Genomic DNA, 12,204 nt, shown 5'->3' with positions numbered 1-12,204 from the left:
ACCTTCAACAATTCACAAGGAACCACTTGGGAGAAGTAAGATACAGAGAGTCAACAGTTCTCCACCTTCTCACGAAGCAGAGACCTGGAGTGTCTGCTGAAGGACAGTGCGGAGACCATCTGGAACTTGGCCTAGAGCAAGCCAGAGCAACTCTTCCTAACCAGCTCTCGGGTCTGCGGAACACACTGAGAACTGTACTCAGGATACATAAACTGGAGAGACAGCTCAGTGGCTAAGAGCATTGGCTGCTCTTCCGGTGGACCTGAGTTCAATTCCCACCACAGGCACAACTGTCTACAGCTCCAGCTTCAAGTGATCTGAGGTCCCTCTTCTGGCTTCCACAGGGATACATGTAGTGTACAGAAATATACGCAGACAAAACATATACACATAAAACAACACATTACTTTTTTTAAGCTGCTGACACACACACACAGACAAACAGGGACTATGGCAGCCTCCACAGGGTCTCCACAGGCTCCAGCCAGACAGGTTCTCAGCGCTGAGAGGCGGACGTGACCAACAAGCTATTTTCAACTACTGACATCCACTTACAAAAGAAAAAAAAAAAACCCTATTTCCTCCAATGGAGTTTCAATGGGTATATTAACCACACTTTCAGATAGACCCTATGGCCAACAGCAGATGGCCAACACAAGATGAACTCAATAGTATTTTTGTAGGCTCTTTGTTTCACAGGGCCTTGTTTTGGTATTGTTTGTTTTACTACCCATTGGCTATACATTATGGTTTCGTTTTTTTCTTTTATGTTTTGTTTGTTTGCTTGTTTTTTTTTTTTTTTTTGAGACAGGGTTTCTCTGTGTAGCCCTGGCTGTCCTGGAACTCACTCTGTAGACCAGGCTGGCCTCGAACTCAGAAATCTGCCTGCCTCTGCCTCCCAGAGTGCTGGGATTACAGGTGTGCGCCACCACCGCCCGGCTTGTGTTTTATTTTTGAGTGGATTTTATTTGTGTGTATGTTTATTATTCTTTTTCTTTTAATTGTGATTTGTTTCTTTTGTTTGCCTGTTTATTTCTAAATAGAGTCAGAAAGGGTGTAGGGTTGGGTGGGTAGGGAAGACTGGGGGGAATTGGAGGAGAGAAAACCATGATCAGAATGTATTAAATTATTTCTCATACACACACACACACACACACAGTAGAATACAAGCAATGTATATATAGTAATACTCAATATATCACATCATTTAATTTAGCAAACGCAAATTAAGCTTGTATTGTTTAATTCACTCTAAACTGATTTGAAGGCTAAATATATATATAAAAAAAGACTCAATTTATCTACAGGTAGAGAAAAAGAGCTATATTACAGCCAAACAGTTGTTTACATTTAGTTCTACATTATTAATAGCTTGGATAATACAAGAAGCAACAGGATTACTTAAGAGTATCTGATGGCTCAGTTGAGAAGATAACATTAATACTGAACTATACTTCAAAGGAGCTGGTTTGTTCCGCAATAGCTTATCAGTGTAATGCATCCACTCCAGGCTCCATTCTAAACAAGGGAACTAAACCTGCTCTTAACACAAAATGTTACCAGTTTCATTCCTTTGAATATGTCTTAGTAACAACAGTTAATTTGAAAAAAAAAAAAAAAACCCATGAAGAGGTTCTTTAGAAGATCCAGAACTTGGTGATAATAGTGACAAATAGTTGTCAAGTCACATATGAATTTGTGTGTTCATAAGCTTTAATATAAAACCTCTTTACAACAAAAGCAAATCCCACCGGTGCCTTGTCAAACATCCTATTGGTCCAGTTATCTCAAAGCCCACTATTCTTACCTGAATCATTTCCCCATTTTCTCCCCTGTTTCACTATTGCGAAATTCACTGACCTCATTCTCAAGGAGGCGGAGGACGAGAACACCCTGCGTGGCTGTTAAAGAGCTGGTGCCTGGAAGTCATTTGCATCACATGCACAGCTAAAAGTTGAGATAAACTAGCATGCCTTTTGCCTTAAAACTGAAAACCAACCCCCACTCCCACCCCCCAAAAAAGATAAAATTGGTTTCAAAACTTATTCAGCTGAATTTTTTAGTCTTTGAAGCTATCTACGTGAACACAGGAGGAAAATACAGGTCAAAGTTAACAACAATCGAGACAGAGTGTATGTAACTTTCTTTGGAAGAAGCAAGGGGGTGAGTTACTCCTAAAATTCACAAGATGGCTGAAAATGTAAATTGTAGAAAAATAAGAGCCGACTGGCTAGGAAAGATGGTTCTGAGGCAGAGTTCCATCCCCAAGACCCGCACAGTGGAAGGAGAGAACTGACTCTTTTGACCTTTGACCTCCACACATGCATACCTTGCACATGTCCAACCACACACATGCACACAAAACCAAACGAATGTCATTTTTAAAATGAAGAAGTACAGTCCATGAGGCACCAAGGAGTAATGAAAGAGTAACACCCCAATCTCAGAACCCTGCCCCCACACAGGAAATGGGTTCATGACACAGAGAGAGCATCATAAACCAGTGCAGATAGAGGATGGACTCAATACACGTCGGGACAACTGTTCTCACAGATGGAAGGATAAAATTAACTTCAAAATTCACACCAAATACAAAAATAAGTTACAGATGAGTTAATCACAAAAATAGGCAAAGCAAACAAAACTTAAATAAGATCTTTATGACATCAAAGGAAGCTTTCTTTAAAATGGGAAAATATAACAATAGCATTTAAATCTAAGACCTTATAAATAAATGAAGAAAATGATCATCAAGAAACTATCTGCAGGGCTGGAGTGGTTAAGAGCACTGGCTACTCTTCCAGAGGTCCTGAGTTCAATTCCCAGCAACCACATGGTGGCTCATAACCATCTGTAATGGGATCTGATGCCCTCTTCAGGTGTGTCTGAAGACAGCTACAGTGTACTCAAAAATAAAATAGATAAATCCTTAAAAAAATATATCTGCAACTAACAAATCTAAAGCAAATCCTGCCCTCCTCAAAAGGGAAAACTATACAAATAAATAAGAAAATACAACTATCCCAACTAAAAAATACTCAAAAGCCATGCAATAATAATAATGCATGGAAGAACTCTCAATTGACCAATAGGAAAAATGCTCAGCCTCTCTGGTAATCAGGACAAAACGGAAATTACACTGATGAGATCATTTTGCTTTTCTTATATTAAGTTTAATGTAAACAACCAGAGTACAGGTGTTTAGAAGCTGTGTTACAGGGCTGTGGGAGCTAGGGTGTGTGTGTGTGTGTGTGTGGCACAGACCTTTAGCCCCAGCATTTGGAGGCACAGACAGGCAGATCTCTGTGAATAGGTCAGTCTATTCTACAAAGTGAATTCTAGGGGCCACTCTTCTGTCACGTAAACATTTTCCTATAGTAAAATGATATACCTCTGGATAGGTGAGATGGTTTAGCAAGTGAAGGTACCAAGTCTGGCATCCTGCACCCACACCCTGGGCCCACATGGTGAAGAGAACTCATTCCACAAGTTGTCCTCGAGCTCCACACATGTGCCATGGCACAGATGTGCATGCTCACAAGTAAACAAATAGATGTAAAAACAATAATATAGGGCTGGAGAGATGGCTCAGCGGGTAAGAGCACTGACTGCTCTTCCCAAGGTCCTGAGTTCAAATCCCAGCAACCACATGGTGGCTCACAACCATCCGTAATGAGATCTGACGCCCTCTTCTGGGGTGTCTGAAGCTGAAGACAGCTACAGCATACTTACATGTAATAAATAAATCCTTAAAAAACCCAAATACATGTAAAAACAATAATGTACTTTCACCTTTGAGCCTTAAGTGCTTGAAAAAGAATAAAATCATATGTGTTAGTAGTGCTTTAAAGATTTAAATTTTATTTTCTAAAATGTATTGCACTTGACAATTCTTTTTAAATCTGTACCAAATTGATGCACAAATACAAGTGTATAAATCGGAGGTAATGAGTGAATATCTAGCATAAATATCTAGCAAGGTCTCACAAAGTGGAGGTAAATAAATAACAGCAGCACTTTATTTTTGAGACAGGGTCTTATTCTATAGCTCAAGTCATACTAGTACTCAGTATGTATACTAAGCTGGCCTCAAACATATAGTGATCCTCCTGCCTCTGTCTCCCAAGCCCTGGCATTACAGGCATGTGCCAACACACAGGATACAACATCCTAGCACAGTTACAATGAGCAGTAGACAAGCTCTAAGAGGGGCGCACAGGTTTTCCAGGGGCTGTAACAAAGTTACATACATACAGCCTGACTTACATACAGCCTGAGATCAGAATAGGCTTCCCAAGTGTTCTCTGAGTAGGAGGTAAATGGTTAAGGGCAGAACGTTACAAGAAAGAGCCCAGCAAAGACCTTGTGGTAAGAGAAACAACTGAAGCTTCAAGGCATTGAAAGGCTTATATAACCTGAGCACAGACAGTGAAAGTGAGCAGAGGGAAACAGGAGCAAAACCACAAAGAGCCTTGAACGCCTTGTTAAGCATCTGATCTTCTCCCAGAACTAACCTGAGGACGGGTTTAAGCAGAAAGGAGCTCAGGAAGACTAACTAGTATGGAGGATGGAAGGGGGCCAAAAGGAGGCTACTGCAAAACTTCCTGCAGTTCTCCAGACCCTCGAGAAAAGGGGGTGGAGCTGAGGATGCAGAATGGTAAACTGGCCAGGGAGCAGGGTACAGCAACAGCAGCAGTGAGTCCAGCATCGAGGAGACCTTAAGGCAGCAATGCTCCCAAGCCTACCTTTTCTGGGCCCTGATTAAATCCTTTGCTAAAAAAAAAAAAAAAATCACTATTATTTTCTTTAGTGTGCAGGTAGGAAGAAGACAGTAATGAAATCATACCGGGGATGAGGCAAGAGGGACAAACAACAGGCATGGGAAGGGCTCAGTGGATGAAGCACGTGTTTCTTCAAGTGTGAGGACCTGAGTTCACCACCCTAGAACCACTGGAAGGCAGGCAGGATGGCTCACATCTGTAACCCTGGGTCAAGAGATGCCACAGAAGCTGGGAAGCCGGCTAGCCTGGCATAGGCAGGGGGAACAACAAACGGGGTGAGGGGCAAATACTAACCCAGCATTGTCACTTGACTGCCACATGGCTAAGCATGTTCCCCTACCCCCTATGTACACACCATACCGGACAGGTTTCCACTGGAAGAGCGATGGTATCATTCAGTGAAGGAAAAACAGAAAAGGTACCAGAGAGGTGGGCTTAGACCACAGCTTTGGGTTTAGAGTTCAAATAGTCTTGAATTAGTTATTTTAAATGTATTTGTTCATTTATTTATTTGAGACAGTGTCTACATACTCCTGGCTCTCTTGGAACTCACTATCTGGACTTCCTGCCTCTTCGAGGATCAAATGTGTGCACCCATCCTTGCTTTTGATTTCAGATAGACACTTTCACACATCACTTTGGAATTTAGAGGGGCAGTTCTGTGAGGGAATGAGTGGAAAAGCTTGAGAACCTCGGACATACAGACAGTTGTAGCTTTGGCTCAGAAGGGATTACCTGAGGAGATAAAATAGAATGTGGGAATTGAATGGCAGGGAGGAGGAAGCTGAGTCTGCAGGCGAGATAGATGAGTCAAAACAGTAGCGAGGCATCACAGAAGCCATGGGAGAGGATCTTCTTCCATTAGGGAGGAGATGGGCGACAATGTCAGCTGCTCTGAGGCATCAAGTGTAACAAGGATTGGGAAGTGGGCATTAATTTTAGGGATGGGTTTCAGTCTGACTGTGGTGGGCCAAGGAGGGAGCAGGTGGTAAACAAATGAGAGACAACACACTCAGAAAGTCACCAGAATGTGTCACTGTGAAATGGGAAGAGGAGAAGTGACATCTGTGGGGGCAGAGGGAGGGTTTGAGGCCTGTGCAGTCCAGAAGGGCTGATGATTCAGGAGAGGGGCTCCTGGGGAGGCAAACATAGACCCTGAAATACAGTTAGAAGGGCTAGCTTGAGATAAAAGGGGGGTTATGAGAAAAGGAAGAGAAAGAGATGGACCTAGACTGATGACCTCTAAGGTCTCTCTGGGACTCTAGAATCTCATGACCTACAATTTTCTTTAGACAGGACATTTACATATATGCATACATGTATGCAAACTTACTCAAATATTCAGGTATAAGTGAATCAGTCAAGCACATCTTTAGTCTGTAATGACGCAGTTAATGTCCCCAGGTTTCTAAACAGTGTAATCTCTGGGCAGGATCCATCCGTCAGAGCGCTTAGCTCTAATGCATACTGCAACAACAGCCAGCGGTGACCTGGCCCCATCTCTCCTCGCCAATCCCAATCCTACCCCGCGGTCTTACAAGCTTAAGGAGGAAGTAAAATGTAAATCCCTGAAAGTACAGCACAGCCTGCTGCATTCGAATCGACTGTCATTTAGAAAAACAAAACGTGACACCCCAAATCCACCTGCACTAAAGACATTGCTGCTTCACTCAGACAGCTGATAGGTTTCTCCCCAGGGGATGGTCTGAGGTTAGCCGTAAAAGTAATTTGCAGGCACCCACCTCCTCTTTTCATAACATCACTCATTCAGGAAGAACGAGAAACGGGTTCCCACACCCTCTGACTGCAGCAGACTACACCCCGCGGTTATCCGGCAGTGCCACCTCAGAAACCCTCGGAGGAGTGCGGAGGGCACTCAGCGCTCGTCAGAGGGGGGCTCCAGTGGCCACTACCCTCAAGATGCTTTAAGGACGAGAAAAACGAGCCCCGGGGGATGACAAGAGGAGGCACGGGAGACCCGGGGGACGAAGAGACAACCCTCGGAGAGGACAGAGTTTCTGAGCAGAGCTAATCCCCTGCCGCAGCTGCCCTGTCTCGCCTCCAGCCTTGCTCTGACCTCCCTGCCTTCAGCCTTCCTGGGTGCTCAGCCTCGCGCCCCTTCCCCGGAGCCCGCGTGGACCTCGCAGCGGTCGCGACCCCGGCGATCCGCTGCGAGCCCGGGTTGCCCGGCCACCACTCACCCGGCCCGCCATCTTCGCGGACACGTCCTGCTCCCAGGTTGCAGCTCCGCACTCTGCTGAGCCCGCCCCCGCCGCGCGCGTGCCTGCCTGCAGCCCGCCCTCGCGCAGGCGCGCAGCCGCCGGGAGGCCGCGCCCGCGCCCAGCCGCGTTCCCGGAGTCCTTCCCCAGAACCTGCGCGCGCGCGCGGAGGCCGAGCACCGCCATTTTGGCTGAAGAGGAGCGGGCCAGCTCACTGCTACCCTGTTTCTACAAAGCCATGTCTGTTGACCACGTGGCCTTTAATGGACTTTTAGCTTTCTGCTTCCAAACCTCTTAAACCATAATGCGCCGAGAAAACCCGCGTGGTTACTGGCCTCTTCCCCAAGGAAAGGCAATAGCCAAAAGCTGGTTCTGAATTCAGATTCTGTTCAAATCCGAGCTTTCTTTTGAAGGCACACGGGTTTTGAAAGTGAATCATAATTATATTATGTGTTAGCTTTATGGTTCGTTATTTTCATTTATAAGCCCAATTTGTATGTTTTTAAAGTTTTTTTTAAATGTGAGCCTGGTGGTGGTGGTGCACGCCTTTAATCCCAGTACTTGGGAGGCAGAGGCAGGCGGATTTCTGAGTTGAGGCCAGCCTGGTCTACAGAGTGAGTTCCAGGACAGCCAGGGCTACACAGAGAAACCCTGTCTCGAAAAAAACAAACAAACAAACAAACAAAAAAACAAAAAACAAAAAAGGAGAGGGATGTGTATTGGTATTCTGCCTGCAAGCCTGTGCCAGATCCTCCTCCTTTTTTTTTTTTTTTAGATTTATTTTTATTTATATGAGTATACTGTAGCTGTCTTCAGACACACAGCTGAAGAGTTTATTGGATCCCATTGCAGATGGTTGTGAGCCAGTGTGTGGCTGCTGGGAATTGAACTCAGGACCTCTGGAAGAGCAGTCAATGCTCTTAATAGCCATCTCTCCAGCCCTACCAGATCTTCTTGAACTGGAGTTAGACAGTTGTGAGTTGCCATTTAGGTGCTGGGAATTGAATTTGGGTATCCTAAAAGAGCAGCCAATACTCTTAACCACACCATTTATATCTTTAGTAATTTGTTTTCCAGTATTGTTTCATTATTAAAGTATTCTGAGAATAAAGTATGCCCCAGGTTAAGTCTGTGTTCGAGGAGCTGCGTGCGTGTTTGGGCCAGAAGACAACAAGACGTCTTCCTCAGTCACTTGTCCACCTTATTTTTCAAGGATGTGATCTCTCACCCAAGCTGGAGTTCACCACGTATATATAGTCTTTGCTGGTTAGCAATTTCCAGGGAATCCTGTCTCCACCTCTACAGCACTGAGATTACAATACCTGTTGCCATAGTCACAGATGCCAGGTATCCTGACGGAGGTCCTCCCCCACTCCGAAAGCACTTTACCCTAGCACTCTGCCTCCTCCCCGAACCTGAGTTCAGTCTTTTAACCTCTGTATTGTCTTCTGGCACAGCATCTCTTCACTGGAATCTCAGAAGGCCTAACTTCGGACTGCAGGAAAAAGATTCTACATTAAATGTTTGTCAGTCCCCCTGTTGTTTCTTTTCACATTTTGCCTGAGACAACAGGAATATTAGGGGTTTGCCTTCACTTCTTACTGAAGAAAATGGAGACATGACTGCTCTGAGGTTAAGGAGAAGGGTTTTATTGTAGCTATGAGGGAGAGTATAGCCAGAGGCATCTGGAAGAGCCCAGACTGAAGACAGCTAACATAATAGGTTGGGCCATGAGAGGAGAGAGAGAGAAGGGGAGAATGAGAGAGGAAGAGAAGAGATGGGAGAGGGAGAAAAAAACAAGAGGCCAAGAGTAGAGCTAAAGGAGGAGCCATGAGCGAACTCAACCAAACTAGCTGAATTATTTAGAAATTTGAAGGGGGGAGGGGAAGGGAAAGCCCAGCCCCTGGGTTGGAGTGGTTCAGGGTAGTGGGTGCAATGAGAGATTCTGGGAAGAGCCACAGGACTGAATGAGACTGTCCCAGGTTTCCTTAAGACCGGACACTCATAATTCATTAGGAAAAAAGGAATTTTTGTCCAGCAAGAGAGAAAACAAGCAAAGAATTAGAGGTCAGCATGTTTAACAATTTAATTTAAGAACTGATAAAATCAACCCATGCATAGTGGTGACTTCTTTTCCTGACCAGAAGTCAGGAGGCAGAGGCAAGATGATGTATGTGAGTTTGAGGCCAGCCTAGGGTTGCAAAGTGAAACCCTGTCTTGGGAGGCGGGGGAGATACACAAAACCATGAATGAACTCAAAATCAAGGAGTGAGCTCAAGATGAACCAGGAATAGAAGAAAGAATTTATGTGGATTTCACAAACTGCCACTGAATCTGAGTCCCTGGTGCTGTGTAGGACAGCTCGGATATGATAGCTAAGTCAGGAGTGATCTCAGGGGCTCTGAGGAAGGGGAGGAAAACAGTTGGATTCTGATGTTAACTCGGAAAAAGCTGTTTAGAAACAAGCAAACAATAACCGAGAGGAAGTAAAGAACCAGGAGGCTTTCTTGTCCTCTGTCTCGCATCTGTGTGAGCTTCAGCCCTCCTAATGAAAACTGAGATGCTCGCAAATCCCCCTGAGATGCATAGACTGATGAACTTAATAATTGCATGTTACTTTTTTATTGTTATTTTGAATTTAAACTGTGGAGAGTTTTGGGGGCTGCTTCTAGAAATTTGGCGGGAATTTGACATTGGGCTAGAACATGGAAATGAGGTCAGGCAAGACTTTGACTTTGGTCTAGGACAAGGAAGCAGGTTCACGATCTCGATCATCTTGACAAGTCCCTGAATACCACAGGACTTTGTTGTTTGTTCCTTGACTATTTTTGTTTATTGTCTTGTTTGTTCCTTGACTTAGAAGTGATCTTGACTTTATTCTTTGCCTGTACTTAGCATGGTATAAAAGCAGACTGAAAAAAAAAAAAAAAACCTGCTTCAGCCTCAGTACTGGCTGGATTCATGTTATAATGTTGTCTAATTTTCTTTTTCTTTTCAGTCTTGACTCCGTCCCCTAAGACCTGGTTGACTGACTGAACTGGCTTGGGCATCAAGCCTATAAATCACATCGATTTTGCCCAGTTACCAGATCCAGATGACCTTGGCTCTCAGCCCAAAGAGCTAACATCAATTTCAAGGCTGGTGTTCATATCTCTACCACTGGCCTGTTCTTGTCTTGCTCAGTGAAAGGATTGCAAGGGGCAATTTCTTCCAGGTCAACGAGGACCAGTGTTTATCAATGTGGAAGCCCCAGCTGCCTGTGAATGCTTAAAAACTGAACAGATCCTGCACCCAACCCTTCAGGAGCTATGGCGATGCCTCAGGCAAACACAGCTTGTTCTTTAAGCTGGAGGTGAAGGACTCAGAGGCCTTGCTCCGGGTGGCTGTGTCTCTCTGCAGCCCATCTGTGCCTTCTGTGCCTTGCTCTGGCTTTTGTCCAAGGTCATCTCAGAAGCAGAGAGGAGCTAATGCTGCATTTCCTCTCCCACAGCCCTTACAAAGGTGGATGGTCTGTCTGGTAGCAGCTTTCTCACTTCGTGTGGTCTCAGAAGGACGCTCAGACAAGATGTTCTGCTCTCCCTGCCTGAGCAAAGAACCCAAGTTCAGTCAATCATATGCTCTCCCAAACAACTGCAGTGGCTGTCCTCAAGAGGAAAGAGCCCGGGTTCCTTTACCGTTGGAATGACATTCTGCCAAGGTCATCCTCTAGTCTTCCAGCTCCCTCAGTTCTATCTTCTGCAAAATATGGTGTGTGTGTGCGCGCACACACTAAAATGGAAATAACCAACCTCACTTTCTACAGGCTGGAGGCCTTTTGAGAGGGCTAGGAGCTAGAATTAAGGATAAGATCAGAGAGAAAATATACTTGAAAGGATGGGGAAATGTCTGGTTTTCTTTTTTGTTGCTGTAAGGAAACACTCTGACAAGAAGCAACTTGGGAAGGAAATGGCTTATTTGACTTACAGATTACACTCTATCTTCATAGGATATCAAGGTAGGAACTCAAGGCAGAAACCTGGAGGCAGGAACTGAACCAGAGATCTCAACAGAAGGCTGCTTCACGGCTTGCTAAGCTTGTTTTCTTATATAATCTAGGACCACCTGCCTAGGGGATGGCACTTCCCAGTGGGTGGGATGGACCCTCTTTCATAAATCATTATGAAGAATATACCCCAAAGACATGCCCACAAGGCTACTCTAATAGAGGCAATCCCTCAACTGAGGTTCTTTCTTCCCAGGTGACTCTAGCTTGTCAAGTTGGTAAAAACTAACTAGCAGAGTAAAGAGGATGATAACAAAAGGTATAGAAAAGCAGAATCCAGGGTAAAGGACAGTGAGGCACAAGAAGTAGGGGTCAGGGTTTAGCCACAGCTCTTGTGACCCAATGTGAGACTGTAGGCCACGGTACCCAAATATTCTCTCAAACACTACTCTAGGCTTTCTATGAGAGTGCTTTTGGGATGAGGTTTACATTTAGATTTGAGGACTTTGAATAAAAAGATTGCTGTCCAGAGTGTTGATGGGCCTCGTCCAATCGGTTGATGGTTCTGGACAGAATAAAAGGTTGCCAATCCCAAAGTAATTGTTTGTGCACTTACCTTAATTTAGCTAGGCCATAATTTTATTTATGATAAAATAATCTAAATCTTTAAAAGACCTACCTTTTAAAGGCATGGTTAGGCATGGTGGACCACACTTCTAATCCATCACCTGAGAAGCAGAGGCAGGAAGATCTCTGTGAGTTCCAGGTCAGTATAGTCTACATAATTAGTGCCAAGCCAAGCAGCGCTATCCAGTGAGACCCTGTGTGAAAAATACAAAAGCAATCCCATCTCTTTTAGACCAAGAGATAATTAGGTTACTGGTGGACTAGATCTTTGCCTTTGCCTTGGGTGTCCATCCTGCCAGCCTCTCCTGCCAGGCCTCCATAATCACATAAGACAACGGTAACCTTTCTAGCTGTATACTTACCCTTTCAGGCCTGTTTCTCTGAGGACCTCTCCAGAGTACAGTTCGTCTCTTGTCAGCTAGTGACATGGAAGTGATTCCAGAGAGAACCTTGTGACACCGAGTATTTTCACATGTTCCTTAGCAGGTCACCAATGTAATGACAACCACGGCCCATGGATAGAAGTTTATGTTCCAATTATGACCCCACACATTGTCTAATAAGTAGTTCAGTTTGTGTTGAGGAAGGCCTTGGT

At 44.6% G+C, this 12,204-nt stretch overlaps 1 protein-coding gene across 1 annotated transcript in view; it reads right to left on the bottom strand.

Annotated features, from left to right (window-relative positions):
* Window positions 1-7,064, bottom strand: part of Nsf (N-ethylmaleimide sensitive factor, vesicle fusing ATPase) — a 133,462-nt gene extending 126,398 nt beyond the window's left edge. Inside the window, exon 1 of the mRNA XM_052194373.1 lies at window positions 6,983-7,064. Within this exon, the coding sequence (XP_052050333.1) occupies window positions 6,983-6,994 (12 nt within the window). The 5' untranslated portion in view covers window positions 6,995-7,064. The remainder of the gene's footprint in view (window positions 1-6,982) is intronic.
* Between the last annotated feature and the right edge of the window lie 5,140 nt (window positions 7,065-12,204).

Source organism: Apodemus sylvaticus, chromosome 10 (assembly GCF_947179515.1).
Source record: "Apodemus sylvaticus chromosome 10, mApoSyl1.1, whole genome shotgun sequence".
Classification (NCBI taxonomy): Eukaryota; Metazoa; Chordata; class Mammalia; order Rodentia; family Muridae; genus Apodemus; species Apodemus sylvaticus.
Note: the sequence above shows the minus strand (reverse complement) of the source record. Positions and strands in the feature narration are given on the sequence as shown.